The sequence below is a fragment of the Haliotis rubra genome, unplaced genomic scaffold, assembly GCF_003918875.1.
Source record: "Haliotis rubra isolate DU_JTF1 unplaced genomic scaffold, ASM391887v1 Scf40, whole genome shotgun sequence".
NCBI classification, from domain to species: Eukaryota; Metazoa; Mollusca; class Gastropoda; order Lepetellida; family Haliotidae; genus Haliotis; species Haliotis rubra.
In genome coordinates this window covers 190,222-214,520 of record NW_025767080.1, presented here as the reverse complement: position 1 = coordinate 214,520, position 24,299 = coordinate 190,222, and the positions used below count along the sequence as shown (strand labels likewise).

The 24,299-nt window shown below is 38.0% G+C and overlaps 1 protein-coding gene across 1 annotated transcript; it reads right to left on the bottom strand.

The window, feature by feature from the left end:
* Positions 1 to 1,157: 1,157 nt before the first annotated feature.
* LOC124287327 (visual system homeobox 2-like) lies at positions 1,158 to 24,299 on the bottom strand. The gene is made up of 5 exons (XM_046723825.1): positions 23,870 to 24,299; positions 14,843 to 14,927; positions 11,409 to 11,532; positions 4,420 to 4,600; positions 1,158 to 2,928 (listed from the first exon to the last, which is right to left on the bottom strand). The coding sequence occupies exons 1-5, from the start codon at positions 24,297 to 24,299 to the stop codon at positions 2,645 to 2,647; spliced, it is 1,104 nt and encodes a 367-aa protein (XP_046579781.1). The 3' UTR covers positions 1,158 to 2,644.

The window sequence follows — 24,299 nt, the reverse complement described above, 5'->3', positions numbered from 1 at the left end:
AAACATACCCTAACAACAATACAAACATTTTAATTACACAGCTCAAGTACACATGAAAGAGAGGTACGACAGCCATGGCACTTCGCGATTAGTACAAGGGGAGGGGTTCGCCCTTAGGTAGCGTCCTGCCCACGAACATTACAACCGAGGTGTTCTTTGCCTAGACCGTCACGTCCGCCATGTCACTTTCGTCACGTAAAAAGGTTTTTGAGGGCTACCATCCCATTACCCTATACACCTGTGTCAGAATGTGGTCAGATAGGGTCAGAACGTGCTTGACCACGAGTTTACATGGTATAGAAATGCCGTTGGCTTTCCACATTCTGCTATTGTGTCCGGTTGGCCGGGTGGATCAAGTGGCCTACTTTGCTTCAAGTCATATTTGTTGACGTTGATAAAGCGGATTAACACACGTGTTTGTTGACCATCCTTTACCCGGAACTACTTTCTGTCATAATGTTCTATTTGGCAATTAATGCTCCTTTAAACAAAGTAGGGTGGGGATCTTATAAGGGTTTCCAGTTTCCGGTGTGATATTGCCAGAATATAAGGTACCTGCAAAGGTTCACACACAAATACAGAGATAATACACACATACACACGCACACACACACACTCACAAACTTCTAGGTCTTACAGAGGTTGTGTCTGCATCCAAGGGTTTCATAACAAAAAATCTTTTTCTGTATTGTTTAAGATTTCACTTTTTTATTAGTAACATTTGGGCGTATATTCGGGTGCAAATGTCTTTTTAAATACAATATTTCTATATACATAGGCGCATTCCCCTCCATCAAGCTATGATAATGGACAAGACATAATGATATATATAAAATATGAGTGTATCATTTTGGCGAGACTAATGTGATATTATCTTCATTGTGGAACAAAGACCGATCCATGACGTAGATCCACGACCTAGAGGTACGTTCACACACAGTGGACCCTCGTGTTTCCTATCTAGCATGGAACTGAAGACCTGTTCTCCCCTTAATACAACAGCAAGCCTGAGAAGTAAGGCCAATGTAGAAATGTTAACGGGTGGTTATTTACACTGCATCTCACTCACTGGCTTCCATAACAAAGATCAACAAATGACATCTTTTCAAATAAATAATAAAGCAAACACAAATAAACTACATTGTACTTCAAAATAGTTTACTTTCTGATATACATGTTACATAGCACCAACATTACACAGTATGACAGCCTCAACTATCAACCACGAGATTCAGTGCAGATATTTGCTACACCAAGAAGTACAAAACAGTGATAGAATACACGTACGTGTTGAGGAACGTTAGCTGAGTGCTTACTCTCACCAGTGCTCACAGTCTAGTAAAGAACTATTTCATGAGCAAAGACAAATGCTAACTTAAAGCTTGATTGCTTGACAAGAGTATCGATTCTCATCAACATTGGCATGTAGAGACGCACAATGATGCATAGCCGGAACTATAATGGTTCTACAAACCTCATGTACATGCGATGACATCAAGGTCACATACACAACATACTTGTTTAATACTTGTTTCTATACGTCGAAGTTGATACGTGCTTACAGGCAGGTGTATGTCTAAGTTTGATGTAGATATTTATTTATCATTTAACTTGAAATTTATGGTTCTTTTGGTGACTAAACCAGTCCTGGTAAAGTGGAAAGTCTTTAAGTAATTCAGTTACTTAATAAGACCACACGGAAGGGTTGTGTAGGCAAACGGTTTAAGGATTCACTGGTCACGCAAGAGACTCTGGTTTATTTCAAACACGGGTACAATGTCTGACTCCCATTATGGTGTCCTGATATTGCTGTCATATTGCTATATGCGACGTAAAATACAACCCACTTGCTCAAGAAAGGGAATAGATCGTAAAGCATGAACACATTGCATGTACACATCGCTAAACTATACCAGATCTGTTACTTGACACACTGTGAATCATTCACGTAATAAATATATCATCATAGGGCCATAGTGGGTGTACATAAATATGTTTTGGAATAATTATCACCCTTTACTTTGATATGACGTACAAGTTCCGTAACTTTCTGGGGCCATCTGACCTCTAGGGTAGCCACTGTTTATACTGTTTGCTTGTAACGCCGGAGGTCAGGGTTCAATTACCAATATTTGCCATGATTGGTATCTGCAGGAGTGATCCTTCTGAAATATGACTGAAACTGTCTACTTTGTCAAACCTACTCAGAGACGCATGCATATTTGTCTTCAAACATTACATGATGGCAGGGAAATAATGTTGAAACAGCCCCAACATCATGTGGTATAACATTCTTAATGGCACATGCCTATGAAATTGAATGGTACAGATAACATCTTGTGAAATGACAAGATTGAGCAATTTTTTATCATTTCACTTATCTTGATAGGTTCATCTTTAACACACAACATACGTCTATAATAAGATTACAATCAATAAACAACACAACATTTTCTCATTCACACAACAACTGAGCCTCATTCGACCTTGCTAAAATTGCTAGTTAGCATAGTTCGTAAAAATGAGTCTGGGCGGATATACGAGAGATCACCGCAAGCACTGCTTACGTCACCACTTTGAGTGCACCGATTCGTCAACATTAATGTGCACAAGTTGTTAAGTAGTCATCACTCTTGTGCACAAGTCACTGACTCGGTCGTGTAAGGTCATTTGAGTTCGACACGTTATTTTGAAAATTATTTTTATTTTCGTTTGTGGCATTTTTTTTGTCCGTTTTTGGCGTTCCATCCTTATTGATGGCTTGAAGCATTCTAGCACTATGTTCTTGCGCCTTCGCCCGCAGAGCTGCTATACTTTCAGACTTGAGTTCATCCTTGTCCTTTGGTTTTCCGTCACTGCTGTCCATCGTTGTGTCGTCTTCCGCTTCCTTCATCTTCTGGGCAGCTTCCAGAGACTTCTTGTGCATGCCTGCAAGAAGGAAACGTCAAATAAACATCAAAGTCTTTGGGGTATTCATATCCGTGCACCTCACACATGAAACGATTGAACAAACTGGAAGGGACAAATTCAAGCTGACCTGCATTCACGTCATTGTGAATTACAATGATGGTACCGGGTGTCCGGGAAATGGCCATTGTTATGAATAAATCTTTATGATTGTGTATTCTTAAACAATTGTAAACGAATACGTCAGTATTACCCCAGCTATACGAAAGCGGCATAACTACCAGACAATCCAGTGACTACTCTGTGAATGGTCAAACCCGTCTTGCCAAAGGTGATAATTTTCATATGTGCACTTTATTTTATAGGGCGGTTTACCGCATTAGTACCGAACGAGACTGAACGAACAAATAAAAATAGTTTCTTGGACAAACCCGCGTGGGCACGTGTAAAGTTGACAGTTTTCTACTGATGAGTACATATGATATTTTCCATTTAAGTAATGACAAATATAGCCATCGGTAACAAATTTAGATTCCTTAATTATATCATATGTGTAGGTTTAACGGCCAGTTATCTCCGTCAGAGACAGATCTGCAAAAATCGTGAGATTGTTATGAGGATTTGTAACAATTATCTCGAACACCTTATCGGAATCTCAATCCTATTTACCAAATGCAGAATCAAAGGATGTTGCAACCGGATGTGCATTCAGATTTCATACGGTTAAATCCTGTCCTTTCAAAGAGAAGAACATCCTTAAGATTGATAACATATTTATATAACATGTCAATTTCATATGATAATAATCGATTATCATAGTTGGTGTATGTGGCAAAGTAGCGATGAGTAGGTGGCTAAAAGAGTAGGCATCGCCTCCCCTGGTGGTTGCACCATCACTTACACAATTTAAATAAACCGTAATGACTATTAGTTGTATATTGTTAGAAGCCGCAAAGCAAACAGCTGCTATATGGCGGTGGCCTATAGTGAGTGAGTGAGTGAGTTAAGTTTTACGCCGCACTCAGCAATATTCCAGCTATATGGCGGCGGTCTGTAAATAATCGAGTCTGGACCAGACAATCCAGTGATCAACAGCATGAGCATCGATCTGCGCAATTGGGAACCGATGGCATGTGTCAACCAAGTCAGCGAAACTGACCACCCGATCCCGTTAGTCGCCTCTTACGACAAGATAGTCGCCTTTTTTATGGCAAGCACATGGGTTGCTGAAGACCTATTCTACCCCGGATCTTCACGGGTCCGGTGGCCTATAGACTATCAAGACAATCAGTGTCCAGACACTCTGGTTCTGACTCGAAAAATTGGTTTTGCAACAAAGGATGGCAGGCTAATGTCTCGGGCCACACTTTTCCTCTACTGTTCTGGCGCCCTTTTTGTATTCGTGTAGACGTGGTTACAGTAATAGTCCAGAATAACGGGGTCCAGATTAGAGATCATTAAAGTTACAGTCAGGTCAACGCTGCCGCTTCACCATGGTGGGTGTGTACTCACCAAGAAGCCAAGGGGCACACGATTTATCAATCCCGTCCTCTGCTGAATCAACAATGGATTCCGGAAGCGGAAGTGCATGTCGGACCATAGCTCCGTACAGCCCGTACTCCGCCATGATGCTGCTTTTGCCCCACGTCTTCTCCGTTTTGCGCCACTTAGCCCGTCGATTTTGAAACCATACCTGAAAAGGATTTCTGAAGATATAATATCTGACCGTAAAATTGTATTCTAAAATGCCATCTTGGCTGCATGGAACTGTGACTAAGTTCCGCGAGTCGATGCCAAGTTACATGTCCAAATCAGAGGCCATATAATATGGTCTCTGTCCAAATGTAGGCTAAGGGTCTAAAGTCATGTGTGAAGCTGAGACGCTGAATCTGTATGTTAATTGGGTGGTCATTTGTTTTTACATTCATGAAGCATGATAAATATTTTCTTGACTGAACGCACCGCTTAATGACTGACTGACTAACTAAACGCCGAACTGTTGGACTGACCTAACTGAACGATTTGACGTTAAACTATTCATCGATTGGGATAAGATTGCCCATAGTTCCCATCGTCCATTCATCCCAAAATATCAAAGAGTTGCAGAAAACATAATTTTAGACATCTTAAAATTGAAAGTGTCAATTCTACCAGGGATTCTTTAACCCAGTGATTGAAATCATGAGCATTGATCTATACAAACAGGATACCATGACATATGTCAACCGAGTCGAGCAATTGGCGACAAGCATGACTTGCTGAAGATCAGCTCCAACCAGGATCTTTACGGGTATTATAATAGCAACAACATCAACAACAACAACAGCAGCAGCAGCAGTAGTAATAGGAGTTGTAGTTAGAGCAGCAGTAGTATGAGGTCAGAACAGGCCGCGTTGTTTGGATCAAATTAGAAATTCGATCATGTTATTCTAATTCATTGTAGCGTCATATACATTTTGCAATAATTTTTCAAGCAGACAAACCGTATACCATCAACACATGACAACAGCACTCTCCTACAGGTACAATCGCCATGCTCATCTACAGCTTGTATTGAGTTTCCTTCCTTGTGTGTTTCCGTATTAGTCGACAACGTTAGTGCAAATAATCTTGTAATCAATGTCAATGGTCGAGGATTATCTCTAATTAGGAACCTAAACTATTACATTAGCCAAGAAAATGCCATTAAATCTGAAGACCAACCGCTATCCTAGCGGCGTCGACACGGTACAGACTAGCGGCGATGCTGGTGCCGGGTGTAAAATTTCAAATTAATATGGTTGTGACGAGAGTAAAATCAATATGCCAACATGGCCGCCGAGAATTGGGCGAGATATCGTCATTGGATGCTCTAGCTGATGAACAAAGACATTGTCGTGATTTAATTAGGATAAGCGATGGCCACATATCTAATTTAGAAAATTACCTCGGTATTGGTGGCGGTTCGGGCAATCTCTCTACCAGTAATAGGGTCTAAAGGCCGAGGTTGGACGCTTCGGTGGTCCCGCTTGATCGGGATAATTGTTCCTAACGGGTTACAAGGTCAGACGTTTGCCGTAATGTTTCGCTAGCGCGGTCGAGTCAATGGGAGAAAAGTTTTATCAAAGCCAGCTGACTGAATCATGCGATTATCATTTGTGACGGAATACGCCATAATTGCAATTTGAGGATAATGTTTAACACTATAGACGCTTGACGATAGAGCATTAGCACAGGAGGGGCGCTAGACTTGATAAGTTTATTACGAAAGGCCCCCTTGCTTTGACAGGGTTAAGTGTGTGTAACCTGACCGCCTTGTAAGCATACTAACACTATAATAGAAGAGAACGCTGTGTGGTAGTAGGCCTATAGTGAACCGTTATGTAGCCAAGTTAAGGAACAAAGAAACGGCACCTCGATATTAACAATAACGCCCTAATATCAACATGATCATTGACTCGGGTGTACATTTTTAACACTTCAGTTTATAATTACATAAAAAGATCACTCAACAAGTGCATTCAAACAATAAGATAAATGGAAGGTTTAGATTTGGTACATCAATATATAATGCATGTAATATACATATTACTCACTCCCATGTCAGACATATACTCATGCCAATAATGGTTGTCACCCCCTTCAATTTTTTTAATTGGAGAGGGGATGTGGGTGGGGTGTGAGGTGTGTGGGGGTTGGGGTGGGGAAGGGGTGACAACCATTATTGGCATGAGTATATTACAAAAAACGGATTTGTAGCACTTTCTTAAATTTCTGACATCTAATTCTTATGATTCGAAGGAACTTTGCTGGGGACAGCACCCAGTGTGTTTAAGAAAAAGATAATTCATTCACGAATGAAAAGTGTTTCAATTTCTCTGAAAACTGTGCTGAATATATCTGCACTTTAGGTTCATTGACTGACACAGGGCTATTGAGGCGGACTGACTGACACTGGTCTTACGTGTCAGACTTCAAACGAACAAACCATTTCGGTTAAAGGGACATGTAATATTTTCCGACAACATAACTTCCATGTCGATGGGTTTATGTTCCTTAATGAAAGTAAATGGCTCGTGTTGTCTGTGTCGGAAAATGTTGCTATTCTTAGGTACCATGTTTATCCAAAGTGATGTGTCTGTTAGCAGTACATGTATTAATAATTTCAGTTATATGATAAATAAAACGAATATCGTACCGTCAATCTTGATTACGACACATCAGTAACTAATACTTACATGCAAACACTTATATCAACAAAAACTTTTGGTTGTTTACGAGCAGGAATAGACACATTTCTTTCTGAAAATACTTTTTTATATACAAGAGACACGCTCAGATTGCAATGGATGTAAAGTCGTATAATTTGATTATGTTAAATATTATTGAAATACTATAACTTTGTTCCGTTATACAAAAATGGCCTGTATGATCGAATATAACATAGGCGCCAACTGCAGCAGACAATCGCTTTACTCAAATATTAAAGGTGATATGATGTAACAAATCGTTCTTTGCAGTTACTTTGGAACAACATATATAATATTCCGACTTACATTATTAACGTACTTAGAAATGGACAGTGTAGGTCTATCAGTATTACACTATTAGTATGAATCCCTGGTGTTGAGTTGGTTTCATACAAAACATATGCGTGTATTACTATTCTGTACTAAATGGGGTTTAACGTCGTCAATAATTATACATAACATATATAGGATATTGCGACGTGCATGCATGTGTGTGTGTGCGTATGTGCTTACGAGTCCGACCAATGCCGGTTTTGTCGTGCCAGCTCACTGAAATACAAATATGATATACCCCACAAAGGACACCTACTGACAGCGAGCCGACTAATTCTTGTTTTATCCCTTTATGCTAAACATCAGTCAGAGTGACAACAAGTACCCTAGTTTATCGTCTTTACGTCTGAAGGATCGAACTTCAGACCTACAGTCTCCGGGCAGACGCTCTATCCACTCGACCACGGTGGCCGTCTTCCATCTATTACCAACCTTTATATGAATTCTCATGATGTTACATGAACGCTGATGCGTCAAATAGTATGGTGTTGAATTGATGAAATAAACACACGTCATCTCTTATATCACTTATCGTTTTACTGAATACACGTTAATGATCTAATGTCGACTATACGTCTTTCTGTAGAACCCGACATCCCATATGTGTGCAGTGGTTGATGTTTAATCAAAAGGAAATATTGTTGAATATTTACGGGATGTGATTTAAAACTATAGATGTAGTATATTGCCTTACGTACCAAATGTAACATAGTGCATGCTGTTGTATGTAGATAATGCATTACATAGTAGCTATAATATAGTTAGTGCTTGTTGTAGTACGTAGTTAATGCATTATATAGTCACTTTAAGATAGTTAGTGCATGTAGTGATATGTTATTATAATATAGTTATGCATAGTGATATGTAATACATAGTACCTATAATATAGTTAGTGCTTGTTGTAGTACGTAGTTAATGCATTACATAGCAACTATAATATAGTTTAGTACATGTAGTTAATGCATTACATAGCAACTATAATATAGTTTAGTACATGTAGTTAATGCATTACATAGTAACTATAATATAGTTTAGTACATGTAGTTAATGCATTACATAGCAACTATAATATAGTTTAGTACATGTAGTTAATGCATTACATAGCAACTATAATATAGTTTAGTACATGTAGTTAATGCATTACATAGCAACTATAATATAGTTTAGTACATGTAACATGTAGTTAATGCATTACATAGTAACTATAATATAGTTTAGTACATGTAACATGTAATTTATGTAATACATAGTAGATATAATATAGTTAGTGCATGTAACATATGTAGTTAATGCATTACATAGTAACTATAATATAGTTTAGTACATGTAACATGTAGTTAATGCATTACATAGTGACTATATTAAAATTAGTGTAAGTTTTTAGTGCGTATTTAATGCATTTCATAGTAACTATAATATAGTTAGTGCATGTACTATTCCATAGTAACTATAATAAAATTAGTGCAAGTTGTAGTATGTAGTTCATGCATGATTTAATATCTAACAGTTGTGTGAATTGGTTCCGTGATGGGAAAGATGCTGGACCAAGCCCTAGGAAGCTGTGTTTCGAATGACTTGAACAATAACAGTTGTGAAAACATGTGTCGTTTTCGTATATCAAATTATGAGTGTTTTATAAACTCGGTGCCCCCCGACATTCCAGCCCACTTAGAACCCAATAAAAAGCCAATAAAATCAACCCCGACTGAGAACCATCTTTCCTAACATCTCTAGCAAAACGCTCCTCCAAATTGGCTGTTATGTGCAAGAAAAATATATTCAGTGGCACAAAAAACAAAGTCCCTTAGCATCGCGCCCCCCTTTGCCTTGAGAGAGAGCGGCAACATTTTGAGAGAAAACAGAGGAAAACACGTGCTTCGGATAACTACTGGGGATTCGGAATCTTGACTGGGATAGGATTAATGTTATAAAAGAAATCTTTGATGTGTGTAGCCCGTGCAAGACGTTCCGTGCTGACCAGGCGAGCCCCACGCGGGTTCGTTTATTTTGATATGGCAAATAAAGCGATTAGCTGATGTGCTTTCTAGACGCTTAAACGTCTAGTGTGTCGACTAGACGGGATCCAGTTGGTGGATTGAGATTTAAGGCACACCCGAGAAGATGCCGGTTAGAAATGAACCCGCGCCTCTTCTTCCCGCCATCTTTTACACCTCTCGTTATCGTGTATTAATTTGTTTTGATTTCCCCCGCCTCAGCTTGCTGTTTTTTGTGAGAGCTTTATGGAAAATACTGAGTACGTTATTGTTGATTCCCAACAGGGTATGCTCAATGAGAGAGTGATGATACCGGGGCGTTCATCCCCGTGGTTGGGGGCTTATATTACGAAACTAGCTGGGAATATGTGCTTAAGATGACCGATAAATTCATCTGGAACTGAAATACGCGACACCTAACTCAACACTACAGCAATTAACGTCCATATCCCTATTATCTGATAAATAATGACAGTTATTGTTAATATCCATCCCTAAATGGTTTCTTCCGGAATTCCTTGCATGAGGTATATTCTACCCTGAGAGTCATGGAACCAGTTTGTATGAAGATCGATTCACTTAAAGGGGTAATGTGTCCCCTTTGTGTGTTGCACCATGTAAGGTACATATTTTTGTTATCAGTATCGGTGCTTACCATATGCATAGGAGGAGACACAAAACTATTTGATGTCAGTGGAATGGAACTAATGTCTTCGAGCGAAAGAATCGATCTCTAAAAACGGTACATACTTGAAACACTGCATTGTAATAGAACTGAATTAGGTTCCATTTAATTATGAAGGATTTTATGATACAGTTTGAAACTGGGTTCGTTAAAGATGTATGCTACTGTTATGTCGACTAAAGACAAACGACAAATATGTTTGACTCTGTGGGCTTATTCTTGTTTGTTTTTGAAGGTAAATTACCTCTCGGTAAACTTCATCTATATTGACATGGTTCGTGAAAAATACTCGCCAGGTGGCTCTTCGTGTAACCGGAAGTACATGTCATAAAGGCTGCAGATGTGAGAACGAGGCCTCCTGCAGGGTCAACGAGCCTCAGTAGTATTACACAACATAAATAAACATAGGCAATAAGCTCTCCTAATTTCATAACGGTTTTGTCCTACTCCTAAATGTCCACACAGGTGCTTACATGTTGTGCCCCGTAGCTCAAATCACAAGAAACTATAGTTGTATTTTCTATATAAAAAACCACCACAAAACACCAATCATCGCTGCACAGCCGACTTTAGACATGTTTGTAAATATTTATTCTTAAATAAGTCGGATATTTTCATGTTTGATAAGAAAACATTCCGTTATAAAAATATATTGCACTAAGGATGCATGCAAATACACTATCAATAATGCCTGACGTCATAATTACGTCACAATTCGTGCCAGCGATGCCCCCACACCTGTGATTGACATGTATGTTAATAGCACTATCTTAATTCCACGTAGACAATTCTGCCAATATCCACCAGCTGTGCTGTGTTTTGATAAGTCACGTGAGTGCGCTACTGCCACGACTACCCCATGGGGATTCCCCGACTTCCAGACAATAGCAAGCAACATGTCCGTAATCGCGTACAACTTAAACATCATATCAAAGCAATTCCAATCATAAACGATTCTGAAATTAATAATCATTATATTATTCTTTTCTATTTCAAATTAGTGTTACATTTAGCAAATTAAAGCATTGGATTGATAATTTTCGGTGGCCCTACACGCAATCATCCTTGTCACATTAATGTTTCAACATTCGAATGTTTCTTTAATAACACTGACAATAGAGGTCGTAGACAGGTTAAACATTTTATCACAATTTGGTTCCAAGCTGAAACAATTAATCAATAAATACTATATTTGCGTGAATTGAATTCCCACGGCGCTTCCATATGTTTGACGAAAATCATTGAAAAACTGAGACTTACCTGTATTCTATCCTCAGGTAGATCTATCTTGAGTGCAAGTAACTCTCGAGCGTACAGGTCGGGGTAGTGAGCGTCTTTGAATGCTTTCTCGAGCTCCTCCAGTTGATAGCTGGTGAATATTGTCCTGAACGAAAACAACGAAGATTTAATTAATATTGAAATATACTCGCAAAGCCGACATATTAAAAAAACACCCAGTGTAGCACTACCAGTAGATTAGACTATAACTTACTTCCTCCTTGGGCCATAATTACACGTAAATAACATTGGCAATAGCCTTAAAATACTATCTGTGAAACTGGAATTTATACCATTATTAAATATGTTAATAACACCAGACATAAGCATTACATTATAATTGTACGCTAAAAATAACTAAAACATTTTACACCAATTCTAGAAATTACATCGACACTAATATTTACTGTATAGCTGCTTTACACATACGGATACAAAATCAGGACATCAAAGTTTTTATCTGATGTAAATGCTCAAGATATATTGCGACTCTTTGGTATTTATCATTTTGTCCAAAGACTGCTCCATCGAAGAAACTATCTGAATGGCAAGTCGCACGTTACGTTCTTGTATGACGTTTCCATAATCCACATAATTGACTGCTAATGGCGGTCTCTACAACAACCATATGTCACCGAACAGGAAACACGTGATCAACACCTAAGGCTTCCTCGGACAAGAGTCAAACAACGCCTTAGCTGACCACACGTGTCACTCGGACACCCTCACGTGCCACAAGGGTGATAATCGCTGCTAACATGCAGCTAATCTCCAAACTTGGGGTTTTATTGTCAATAATTTGTTCTCACAGCGGAAGTTACCTTTGTCACGTGATATGATTCGGCGCAGTGGGGATTCTGACAGTTTGACTTAGTCAATAAACGAATTGTTAACAAAGTCTATAAACACAAACTAGGTGGCTTTAACTGGGATATTTAAGCGTCGAATCTTTCACACAGTTTTAAAACAACATTGTGGCTTGTTTCTAATTGTATACCTGTATGCTTTGTTCTCTTTAGACAATTATCGTTTTTTCGGACATGACAATAATTCGTAAAATTATTGAGGATTTGTCTTTTCAAGGTTTTCATTTGATTTCATATAGCAACTCAACCAAGCTAGAAATGAATTGTTAGGTTTTGAAGCTTTAGGTTCTCACTTAGTCTGTCTCACAGTCCCTGAACCACATTAATTTCCCTACTGCCAAGCCTCTCTGCAGTGCTAAAGCCCTAAATAAAGCAAGTCTAGATTTCCCCAGGTTCTGAATCTCTGGTCTCCCTGGGGCTCCTTTTCAATATAAATGGGCTTGTTTGTTACTATCAAAATTATATATATTCAGAGACTAAGCCTTAGTCTACTTCTCACTGAGCGCTCACATTTCACACACAAAACCTAAATTTGATCAAAACCTTACTCATTAGTACAAGCATAGTTTCATAACTGCAACGTAAGTCAGTTTAACTTGTATATACAAATACTAAGTCATATTTGTTTGCCTAGTGCTGACACAAATATATCTAATACCACGAGTTCCGGAATAAACATCTCAAAGTAAATCTGTACAGAATTTCTTTTACATTACATTGCAGATTAGGGTTATGCATTTCTTGCCAACAGTTCCAAGGTACCAAATCCATTTCCCAGATCATTTACAAAGAGGACACAAAATATGCATATGGAACAAAAGGCCTAAAACAAAATCTTTTCAAGAATATCATGTTTTCATTAAAATTTCTTTCCGGTAACGCCTGCCAACCCTGTGCAGTGCTTCCTAGTTAACAGAGGTCGCCCGTGTGACCTTACGCTTACGTCACTCGCCCCCCAGCAAAGACGCCTTGCTCAGTGTGGAAATACACTATTTTTTCCTGTCCAATAGCGAGTATATGTCAATTACAGAAGCAAGGCTAAGTGCACGGAGGCCTTGGAAACCCAGCGGTAAATTCGGCTAATTTGAACGTCAGATACTGCCGGAGACATCTTTGATCATTCTGGCATGCTGCCAACGTCGAAGTCGGCGTAGGGCCGACTATACACTCGCGGGCGTAGGGAGCCGAGTCGGTCGTCGAAGAACAACTAATTAGGGAGCGCCCGGTCAAACGAGCGGAACTTGATATCATTAATTAAAGTTTGGACAATAAGGACTTCCAGTAATCACAAGTCAAAAAGACTAATTGTCTTCCATGAAACGTCCGTGATCGCTAATATTTGTCTTTTAATTTGACGGGAAATCGATCCCCTCCCCGGAAACTGTTTATTTCCTAAGAAACGTTGATGAAGCATAAAGACGTTTTGGGGTGTACATTATCCTATTAGCGAGGACATCTCCACTGGGGCCGGTGACAGTGACAGATACAACGTCGTTGCAATTAGTGACGTCACGTCATCGGTCACGTGTCTTCATTGCCTGCGACGTCACGTGACGTCGTTGTCAGACAAGATGGCGTGCGAGATAAGAAATCAGTGTGAGGAGACATAGGTCAAATTATCTCATTTGTTATAAGATTATTGGTTGACAGTTGTGAGTGACAGGGGATTTTAATTAACTTGTAATTGGTTGTTTAAGCGAATTAATGTGATGGGGGATCAGAGGCTTTTTCACAAACATATTGCACTGGGTATCGTTTTTGGAAATAATGGAATAGCGTTTCAACGATATGGAATATCAGCTCTAGGTTCTTTTCAAGGTTATCAGTTGGATAGATTCAAGCAGCTTAACAGAAAACGTCAACTTCGCACATCGACGGAGCGGCGTCAGTTAATTCATTAAGAAACATGCATCGATTATTAACTGGCAAACTCTTTTTGTTCTGTCAAGGATAGAGATGGATCTTGTCTTATGTCACAGAAGTGGTGCAGATGATCAAGGTTGGTCTGTAAGTAATAGTCTGGGTTAAACGAGGGGTTGAAGGCATGAACACTAGACCAATCTTTGGGCGAGCAATACGTTCGTAGCAGGATGACATGGAAATAATTTCTGTTGAACGTTTTCCCCTCTACGCGTACCAAATATTAAACTTTCAAACAACATTGTTATCTTTTCATTAAAACCATTTCTAAAATTCGTAACATTATCTATTTCGAGTTTTTAAAATTTTTGAATGCCTTCAGACTTATCACCATATCATATAAAGACATGCTATCTATTTTCCTATTTCGATATATGCTCTCTTGTGTCCATGTATTCATTTGTATATATGCCGTGTTGAGTCTCACAAGCTATATGGTCTGACAGTGTATAATTCTTCAGAATCATTTTTTTTATTGTGTAACAATTTTATACAAACCCTTTCTTCTACTTCTTCTTTTATTTCTTTTGTTCATCTCCGCCCTATTTAACCCTCAATCCAAACCCCTAACCCTGTTCCAAACTGAACCCCTGAACGTAATAAATTTTATTGTATGGTCTCTGCACTCACCTGTGCCTCCGACGTTTCTTTTGTTTTTTGCCACACATGCTGACTTCTTGTGCTTTCTCCTGTTGTACGCATGCCTGACGGGATACTACAAATAAACAAAAATATAAATATTTATTTAGCCCACGTGCCAAGACCAAATTAGACAAATATGTCATGCACCCGCTGTGAAAACTTTACTAGCAGTTGACCCCCTGTGCGCCTGCGTGATAAGGTCATATCCGGGTCATCAAGGTCGATAGCCATTGTTTTTAAATGAGCTGTTCCTCGCAGGCGCTGCACAATCTGGGCGATGCATGGTGTTTAATCTGGTTGAAGATGTATTGAGTACATTGCTGGACTATTGCGCTCAACAGTATTATGGAGCATCCCGATGGCGATAGTCATTTAGGAATAATTGATTGTTTTCAATGACTGTTCATAGGAGGGGGAATGTTCATAGATAAGGTGTCTAAGTTATCATGAGAGTTATTAAATAATTGGTGACTACTGAAAGCTTTTGATTTCTAAGATTGATCGAATCAGAACTTGGTGTAAAGTTTCAATACAACATGTGTATATTGTGTTTGGACTTTAAAACCACTTGATTATCCGTGTTTTAAATACAAGCGTGGAGGTGGTTGGACGAAATATGAATGTTTAGAAATATTTGAATATTTCGGTTTCATGTCGTGTGAAAATAAAGAAATTTGCTGCGGTGAAAGAATTGAAATCAAGTTGTGTTCCGTACAAACCTTACACTCAGTGGAGGAAAATATGTTTATTCGACGTTATTCGTCCACTGTCCTTCAGTGATAGATGCAATTATATATGAAGTCAATTGTTTGGAACCCGTCACGATAACGCTACACAAAGTGACGTAAATCTAACCCCTTGCAATATCATTAGTCTCCAAGAACATCATGGTGATTTGAATGTAGAATTGAAAAATGTGCCATTAGTCATGCTACAACTTCGATCAAGTGTTTGTATGTAGGAAATGATAAGTATCATCCTACTTGAAAGTCATTCAACATGCGTATGAAAACAGGATGCAGAATGACAAAAACAGACTCTGCTATAACAAAAATATGGAAATGGGTCTGTGGCATTAAATTATACTTATTGTTCTTTTAAAACTAACTGGACAATCATGGGAGTAAATAATTCCCTATAATACTGAAACTTTACCATTCACTATTTTTTAATAATTTACTATGCTTGCATTAATTAACTGCCCGGCACAAGAACACAGGCCAATGTTGGTTGGTGGTTAACAATAAAACAAACAGGAAATTGTTAGTCGAAGTATTATTTGGGAAGTATTATCCGGGTAGCATAGTTTTGAACCTGACGTTTGCAGGATTTGGCAACTGTTCTCAGTCTGGTGACATTTTCATAACGTTGGTCATTTTATTGTAACATAATGCATATACTTTCTTTTGACCCACTGTTTATTGTTAAAATATAATCCATGTGCATCTTGTAACACACACTGTTTAACATAATCATCCCATCATTATGCAACACAGCGCAAGTAACGGTACATGTCCACTACACAGTTAAATAACACAGACAATAAAATAACAATTGCACTTTGGATTTAAAAGGGGCGCTTCCTAAATGATTGATTAGTTTTACGCAATTATCAATTAAAAATGCAGACATCCCTAAAACCAATACAACTGCAAAATACAAAAATATCCCTGAATCCAAAAACTTTATCAGCAGTCCTCATTAAAACCAAATCTGAAATCTCAATCCATGTCAAAGGCGTCAGTACAGGTGGCCTAGTACCTGTCTAAATTGACTAACAAAATGTCAGATTGTTCATCAAAGCTCCGTGCCCCCCGGTCGCCCCCCTTGCCCCTCCCACACCCTCCTGTTCCTCGGGAGCTGACTTTCATTGTGACGGATGACATGCCGTCCCTAACGAACACGGTTTTCAACATTCAACGAGGTGTCGGCTCCCCTTTCGTAGTCCTTAAGAAGCTCTTAAAAGCTTTTCAAGGTCTCTAGCAGCTTTCTTAAGAGACCCCGAAGTTTGCTCCCTTAATTACGCTGTTTCATTGTCCATGCATCCGTCGTTGTCAACGCTTTTCTTGTTGTATTAACTGTAGCAGTACCGTGTCCCGTGGAGTTAATTAAGGGCCGCTGCAAACCGTTTGCCACCCCTGAATGTCTTCCGCTTGGGCTACTGTCTTCTTGTACCGCCTGAGAATGGTCTGGTTTGGCTAATGATGGTATCTTAACCCATAATTGGAGTCGTGGGTAGTACAGCATCAGATCTATACACGAATTGGTTTAAATCGCTATGCTTGAACTGAATAGTAAACGATTACAGAGAAGATCTGCTGTAAACGTTTTTCTTTGATTGGTAATGTGTAATGTTCGTTATTGGTTCGGTTTACTTAAAGTGGGGTGTCATTTACTCCAACTGCAAGTGGTTGTATTACAATCACTTGGTTGTATAGGCACACACCCGGAGAGAGGAATCACCCTTTTAACAACTGGAATACATTAAGGTGCCAGTATATTTCATACTTCATTAAGTTTAAAATGCAAAATATTAAATAGATGTGAGCTTATGTAGAATATGTAAATATTATCCTTTATAGTCAGATAATAAATACAAAAATGATTTGTATTTGGACATGGTTTGTTGTGGAAATCATTGGATCAGACACAAGTTGTAAAAGTCAATGGTCTTCTCCAAGATGTTTATGTATTGGTTATTTATCGCCACTTCTCCAATATACACACGTTGTTTGCAATTTTTCAATTGCATGATAGTAAATAAACAAAAACAGAAAATTATTCTTCAAGCTCACAATAAGTCGAATAAACTTGAATAGAACGTTTTAATTACAGTGGCTGAATTCAGGAGAGCACACATTGACATGTGTTTATAAACTACATAGTACACAACTCCGTGTGCAAATATTCAAATTTCATGAAAACGTATTATGTTTACTACCTACGTGTTCTTATTTCCGCTTCACAAATAATTTGTGTTTAACTTTCAGTGGCTACTGTATCATTAAATGCTCGACTTTCAGTTATTTCTATGTGTTAACTCCAGCCTAATGTATTCTTAATAAAGCCACCACGCTCCACGCATTTCAAACTTCCCAACACAAGTGTGTGTACACGTTTTCCAAATGAATGAACGGAGATGTCCTTGGATTATCGACTTCGCCTAAAAAGCTAATTTACCTGCCACTTACACAATAGGAAACACACCTCTGTTTTGTGAGGAAAACACCCCCGGCTACGCAGCTGAAAGCTTCTATACTGTCTATTATGACTGGGTTTCGCCTATACAGTGATACAACTGCTAATAAACGTGCGTAATATGTGCACACTCTGTATACATTCTCACAGCTAAGGCGAGAAGATTTGGCAGGAAGCTAATTGAAGGAGTTCCTGTCCTGATTGTGTTGGCACTGATTGTGAATACGAACATCTATGGTTCTGACAGGCTCAAATGGTTTCAATATGGCAAATGTGAGGAGTCAAGCGTAAACATGGTGATATAATAATTCGTAATATGGCAGCGTGTAACCCATGAAAACAATGAGAGAATCAGTATGCTTCTCACAGTTTCAGGGAACAGAATACGTTTTATTCACGTGAAATATGGAACCTACAACAAGCTTGCTAATTTCGTTACTATCAGCTAAGAGATTCTTTTGTATGATTCCGAGTATAGCGCAAGCATGTGTTTATGAATCCCAACCAAATAATTACGATAATAGCAGTTTGTGAATTGTAATGTGAAGAACTTAACAAAATATGCCAAGCTTTCCTTTAAGCATATCCACACTTTAAATTAAGATTAAACATACTGATTCGGAGAGAGTCATTTCTAATTCGTTAATACAAACGGTATATCTTGTAGCTTATATAACATTTGAAATGTTTCTTCCCATTAGTAAACAGGACTGACATTAAATATGACTGACATTAAATATGACTGACATTAAGTCAAATGAAGACCTGCATTATAGAAGAGAAATCAATCTTCATTTCATAACGGAATCATTAGAGAAGTCTCAAGCAAGAAATATAAATTCTTACTCAATATTGGATGTAGCTTGTTGAAACACTGTTATCTTAATATTTTCTCTGTGTTATTCTGTAAATACACACTGCTTAGTTCGTGTGCACTGTGCCTTGATAAACAGTTATAAGGACATTTTGAAGTAAGTTGTGTTTGATTGCAAATAATCAAGACAATTAGGAACATATTTCGTTAGGAAGAATGTCTTATTTTGTAGAAGGTAAGAGGTGCAAGCAACTTTTCGTATCCATTTTGTCTGATAGAAAGTAGAGTCGATTTACGATTCCGACCATGCGTATTTGAACCACTTTCAAATAGTGATGATACTAGATATTCACATTTATGAATAAAAATGCACAGTGCTCCTCACCGATCGTCAAAATCACATTCAAAGACAAGTTATTTGTTCGCCTTGAAAACATAGAAAACCCGTCAAATTTGGGAATTGTATCGGATGCCATTTTAGTCACCGATGTGTCAAATGTGTAAATGTCCTCCACGGGATGAATGAATGATGGAATAAATGAATGTGAGCATGCATGGCCAAGACATTCAACGGAGAAATAGGGAAGTGTACAATTCACAACAATGTAATCACAGTTGTATGATGTCGAAACATGTAAAAGGTAACTCTTCTGCCATGCACAATTGATGGCAACCAAGAACACATAACTTGAAACAAAAATCTATTTATGTCTATTTATTCATAAGTAAATGCGTGTAATTACTATTGTTATTCCAACAAATTATTCACTTAAACTTCTTAAATGTGACAGTGACGCATCGTTATACCTGGGATCATTCTTGTTGAAAGAAATGCAATTATGTAACTACACATAATGTAATTATAACTTTTACGGCAGCGGAGAATTCGTGAAACAACCGACACATTAGATGAAAAAGCGGAAAATGTTTAAACACAAAGTTTCTGGGGAAAGAGCACCTGTTGGGACACAATAAACTAACATACTGAACAATACTCAGCATTTAATGTTGACAAAGAAAAATCGAAACCATTCACGACACCTTAGCGACACCGCTTTACGGCACACGAACCGGCCTCGGTCATGCGCGGACGAGGGTATTTGTTCAGTGGATTATTTGATAAAGATTGACAAGGTTCTTCATAAACTAATCACATTTAAGTCACTAGTCGAGTGACACTAAAGAGGGATGTTGACATAAAGGGAGACAATTGGCCAAATATTTATCTTAACGATTAGAGAAGGCTCGTGACTGGGGCAATATGGATGTCATCAAAGAACGTTCAATGAAGGAATGTAGATTTATCTTGATACCTCGTGCTTTGCGTGCGGTATTTGGTGTCATTATTTAATCACTTGTGAGTAAATGTGACTTTGCATTCTTCTTACCTAACGACGATCTTTTATAAATACCGTGTACATAACTCTATATTTGTTCGACGAATTTTAAGTGCAAGTTAAACAATATATGGCGGCTTTCGCAGCAGCAGGTGTTCGGTTCAAACAATTTAACGATAATTGTTCAAGCTCTCCTGTTTCCCGGTATAATTTCAACAAACATATGTATACTTTAGGTTAAACACATGTAAATAAGTTGTAATGTCCTTCATAAATTAATAAATCTTTGACTAGTAAAAACGAGAAACGGTATAAGAATATTATGATTACTGTACAAAATAAAACAAGATATTCGTATACCTTTCCGCAAACAAAACCCGTAATGATATAAGTCTGATTCTAGAAAGAATGAGACCCGTGAAGAACTTGCCCCGGACTGACACAGTATCTGTTAACGTTTACATGTACATGTATATTTATCAATTGTGCATAAATAATGTTTCCTAATTCTCCATATCAATTTGTCAATCAAACTAAAAAACAATCTGTATTTAACTACGTTACCACTTTATTAGGAAGATATATTTCTCCCATTCTGAAATGGACAAGACCTATTGGTGGCTGTAACACTACCTCTCCACTCCTCTAGTGTTATCGACAAGTCAAGTTGATGCCTCATTTCTCGTACTCGCATCAACAGCTGATCGTGTTTATTTTCTTCACTTGACTTTTTACCCTGTTTTATTTATTTTGCACACTTGTTAAATTGAAGTAGGAAAATAAATTAGCAAAAATGTAAACCCTCCCTTTACCCGTTGCCGATATGATGAGACACACAAGAAGCGTGTTTGAACGTCAAATGTTTTGGGGAACGAGGAATGTACAAATTCCATAACTTTAATTCTTATGGATTATGATATTTATGCGGAATGTACAAGGTTTGTGGAAATACATTCAAGGCTTGAAATGGACATGTGAAATTAACATCTGCGTGGGATTACTGGCATCAACCATGCGGAAGTCTTGTTGTAATTAGTGCGAATGGAAAATTGCTGCTTATTTGTAAAAATATAAGTTTTCCAAATACTGCAATTACCAAAAGCTTGGTAAATTTGTTGAAAGTTTCGAACGTTGAAAGGAAATATGTGATGGTCATTGTGTTGATTTCTGTAGGGATATAACATGTTTTACAATGCTTGGACATGTGTTCTATATCACTCGCCTGTATATGACATTCAGTTAGATATATGAAGCTTGAAACTACAAGAAAAAGGTAGCTCTTTGGTATAGGAAATGACAAATTAATTATGGGGAAAATTAACGATCTGTTATTTTAAAATAAAGTAACAATGGTATTCAATAGCCATCCATTGCACGCGATCACAGAAATAAACACGCTATGAATATATATCCATACCAAGCGATAGCCCCGTATAATTTCTCTCACGATTTGAAGAAATAAAACAAGAAAACATGGGGTTTTTTTCAAACAAGATTTACTGAGTTTCAAACTTGGCGAAATTCTCACGAAGTTGGATCCCACTTGTTGTGTGAGACGCTGGTTTAGGGGGATACTAAGCCTAGTTTTGACATGATTTTCTCAATATTGTGAAACACGAGCCATCTCGGGGGAATATTTCAACCTTGTCCTAAGCTTGCCAAAATACATACCACCTCCACTCTACTGAGGGGTCTTAGGAACGGGCCGTATACATGGTCAATGTGTTTGTTTTGACATTTCACGGTTCATTCCCGTGGGACTCGCAGATATTTTATTATGAAAATTATGAAAAACAGTGCGACGGAACAGTTTATTTAATTCAGTTTTAGTTTATGTTATGAAGATATATGATATCTGATATTTTAGGAATATTTAAATCAGGAGGGAAATATTGTCATATTATAGAAATTGCCTTGCCTGTGTTATCAAAGTCAAGAGCAGCGACTAAGACTGATAATATAACTGAAAATATTATCCTCCTCTCCTGGTATCTGCTACCCATGTATAGTAATTGAAACACATGCTTATGATCCAGTCGGAATCATACAACGGACTCTGCTTTCAGCACAGGTTTCTTATGAGTATGGAGAAGATTCTGTGGGTGATATTTAATTTACAAATGCTAAGATAATCCTAATATAATCATACTGTAAATAGCAAAACTAACCACAATATAATAAATAAGAATAAATAGTTTCTTCGAAAAGTAAATGGGTTATCATACGTTAGAGCAGAACCTCTACTGTCGCGTTGCGTCAGTTAATACTGAAATAACATAATTATGGATGACTTCATTTGAAAATGAGGTAAATATATACGCAACATGTTAGTGGCTACATTAAGGGTACATATATAATTTGATTTAAACCAATAATCCGTGACTGAACAATACAGCCCAATAGAAATGCAGATACATCATTGCCCTATTAGTCCTATTTATATAACGAAACAATTGGGACTCTATGGAGATCATATATCTGTTGAAAAATATTTTGTACAAATCAGTTCAGTTTATCGAATTCTTCTTTCACTTCTCATCATACTGTGTGCTGAAGAAAGAGGGTATATATGAATAGCCACGTTTACAAATATGCTTGTTAAAAGAACATTTCGGGGATATTTGATCACTTCACGCCCATATTGAAGTGATGGTCGGTGGATTTACCGTGATATTGTAAAATGATATCCCCAAAATGTTTTCAGACAAAATATGGGTATCTTGGATTATTTTGAGAAGAAATTTGCAAGTGTGATGGGAGAGATATTTCAGGGGCGTTATGATAGGCGAGATGGGTTTCAGTAAGGAAGAGGAAATGTTGGGACCTTAGTCTCAAGACAAACATACGTGGCCTATCCCGAATGATTTAAGTTCAAAATACATGAGAAAAAGTGGAAGTATTTATGTGTTGAATTATCACTGCAACAGTGTGCTGGAAGTCGACAGTACACTGTTATATGCCATGTAGCATTATATTCAGGTGAGACTGTTTGGATGGTCTTTAAGTTTTCTGGGTACTATTTCCACATACCTGTCCAATAAATATTTTCATGACTACTAATTATTTGATACCTGTAAAGCAGACACAATAATCATTCTAACAGAGATATATGTATATTTCCCTTTTGATGCAATGTAAAAATTTAAACATGTTGTTTATGAAAGTTTAGTTGTGAAGAGAATTAGTAGTATCTACCAGAGTTATTTACTCCAATAACGCCTTGGAACACTGTCGTTTTCAAAAACAACACTACATGTCCAACTTTACATTGAGATTAGACAGCATTAAGTACAGAAACGTTTTTACGTAGAATATCAGGATATCTAATATGGGTTTGCTCTTCTCGATTTTACAACCATTTTACAGGTTTTTCAACCTGGACACTGATGTTATTAATAATATTACAAAGAAACCTCTTTGCGAAGAAGTGAAAATGACATAAATACCTGCTCGTTTTGGATTCAATATTCAATTACTATTTGTTACCTACACTCAACAAACAAACCAATTTTCTAAACGTTTCCCGGTTCCCTAACGGTGCAATAACCACCAGAGATTCTAGCCCACTCGTTCAGACTTTAGTTTTTAAGTAACAACAACAAGTCATGTTGTGAAAATATATATGGTAAACTTAGCTTTTTCTGGTCCAAGATTTTGATTTCTTACCTTCTTCTTGTTGGTTTTGCTTGAATGGAAAGTCATCGTTCACCCGAGAAACCCCCGAAAACCGAGATGATGTTATGTTAGGAGGTGGGGGACCCTGAGAAAGATCAAACCGCCAAGGACAAAACGTGGACGTCGCCGGCTGCTGTTGTTCCCTGAAAAATTGCGCCGTCGAGTTGTCCGTCGGCATTGACGTCGAGGAATTAAGACTAGAAAAGTACATTCCTGCAAGTCCAGATGGACCCATAGATGTATGGTCCACAAGATCCGGACTCGAATTTTGGCGACAAGAAGGGTTTAGTCCAAGGATTTCCTGGATGGCAAAGGAGGGTCTTTGCTGAGAGTACATCGGACTAAAATGTCCACCGGTGGAATAATGGTTCTGGAACGTCGGCATTTGTGCTGGCCCGGAGTTGAGAAGCCCGTTCATCAT

Excerpts from the sequence above, each read along its gene's own strand:
- LOC124287327 (XM_046723825.1), bottom strand. The coding sequence starts at position 24,299 with ATGATGAACGGGCTTCTCAACTCCGGGCCAGCACAAATGCCGACGTTC. Across the intron at positions 11,533-14,842 it reads AAGAAACGTCGGAGGCACAG|GACAATATTCACCAGCTATC; the intron begins GTGAGTGCAGAG and ends GTTTTCGTTCAG. Across the intron at positions 4,601-11,408 it reads TACCTGAGGATAGAATACAG|GTATGGTTTCAAAATCGACG; the intron begins GTAAGTCTCAGT and ends AATCCTTTTCAG.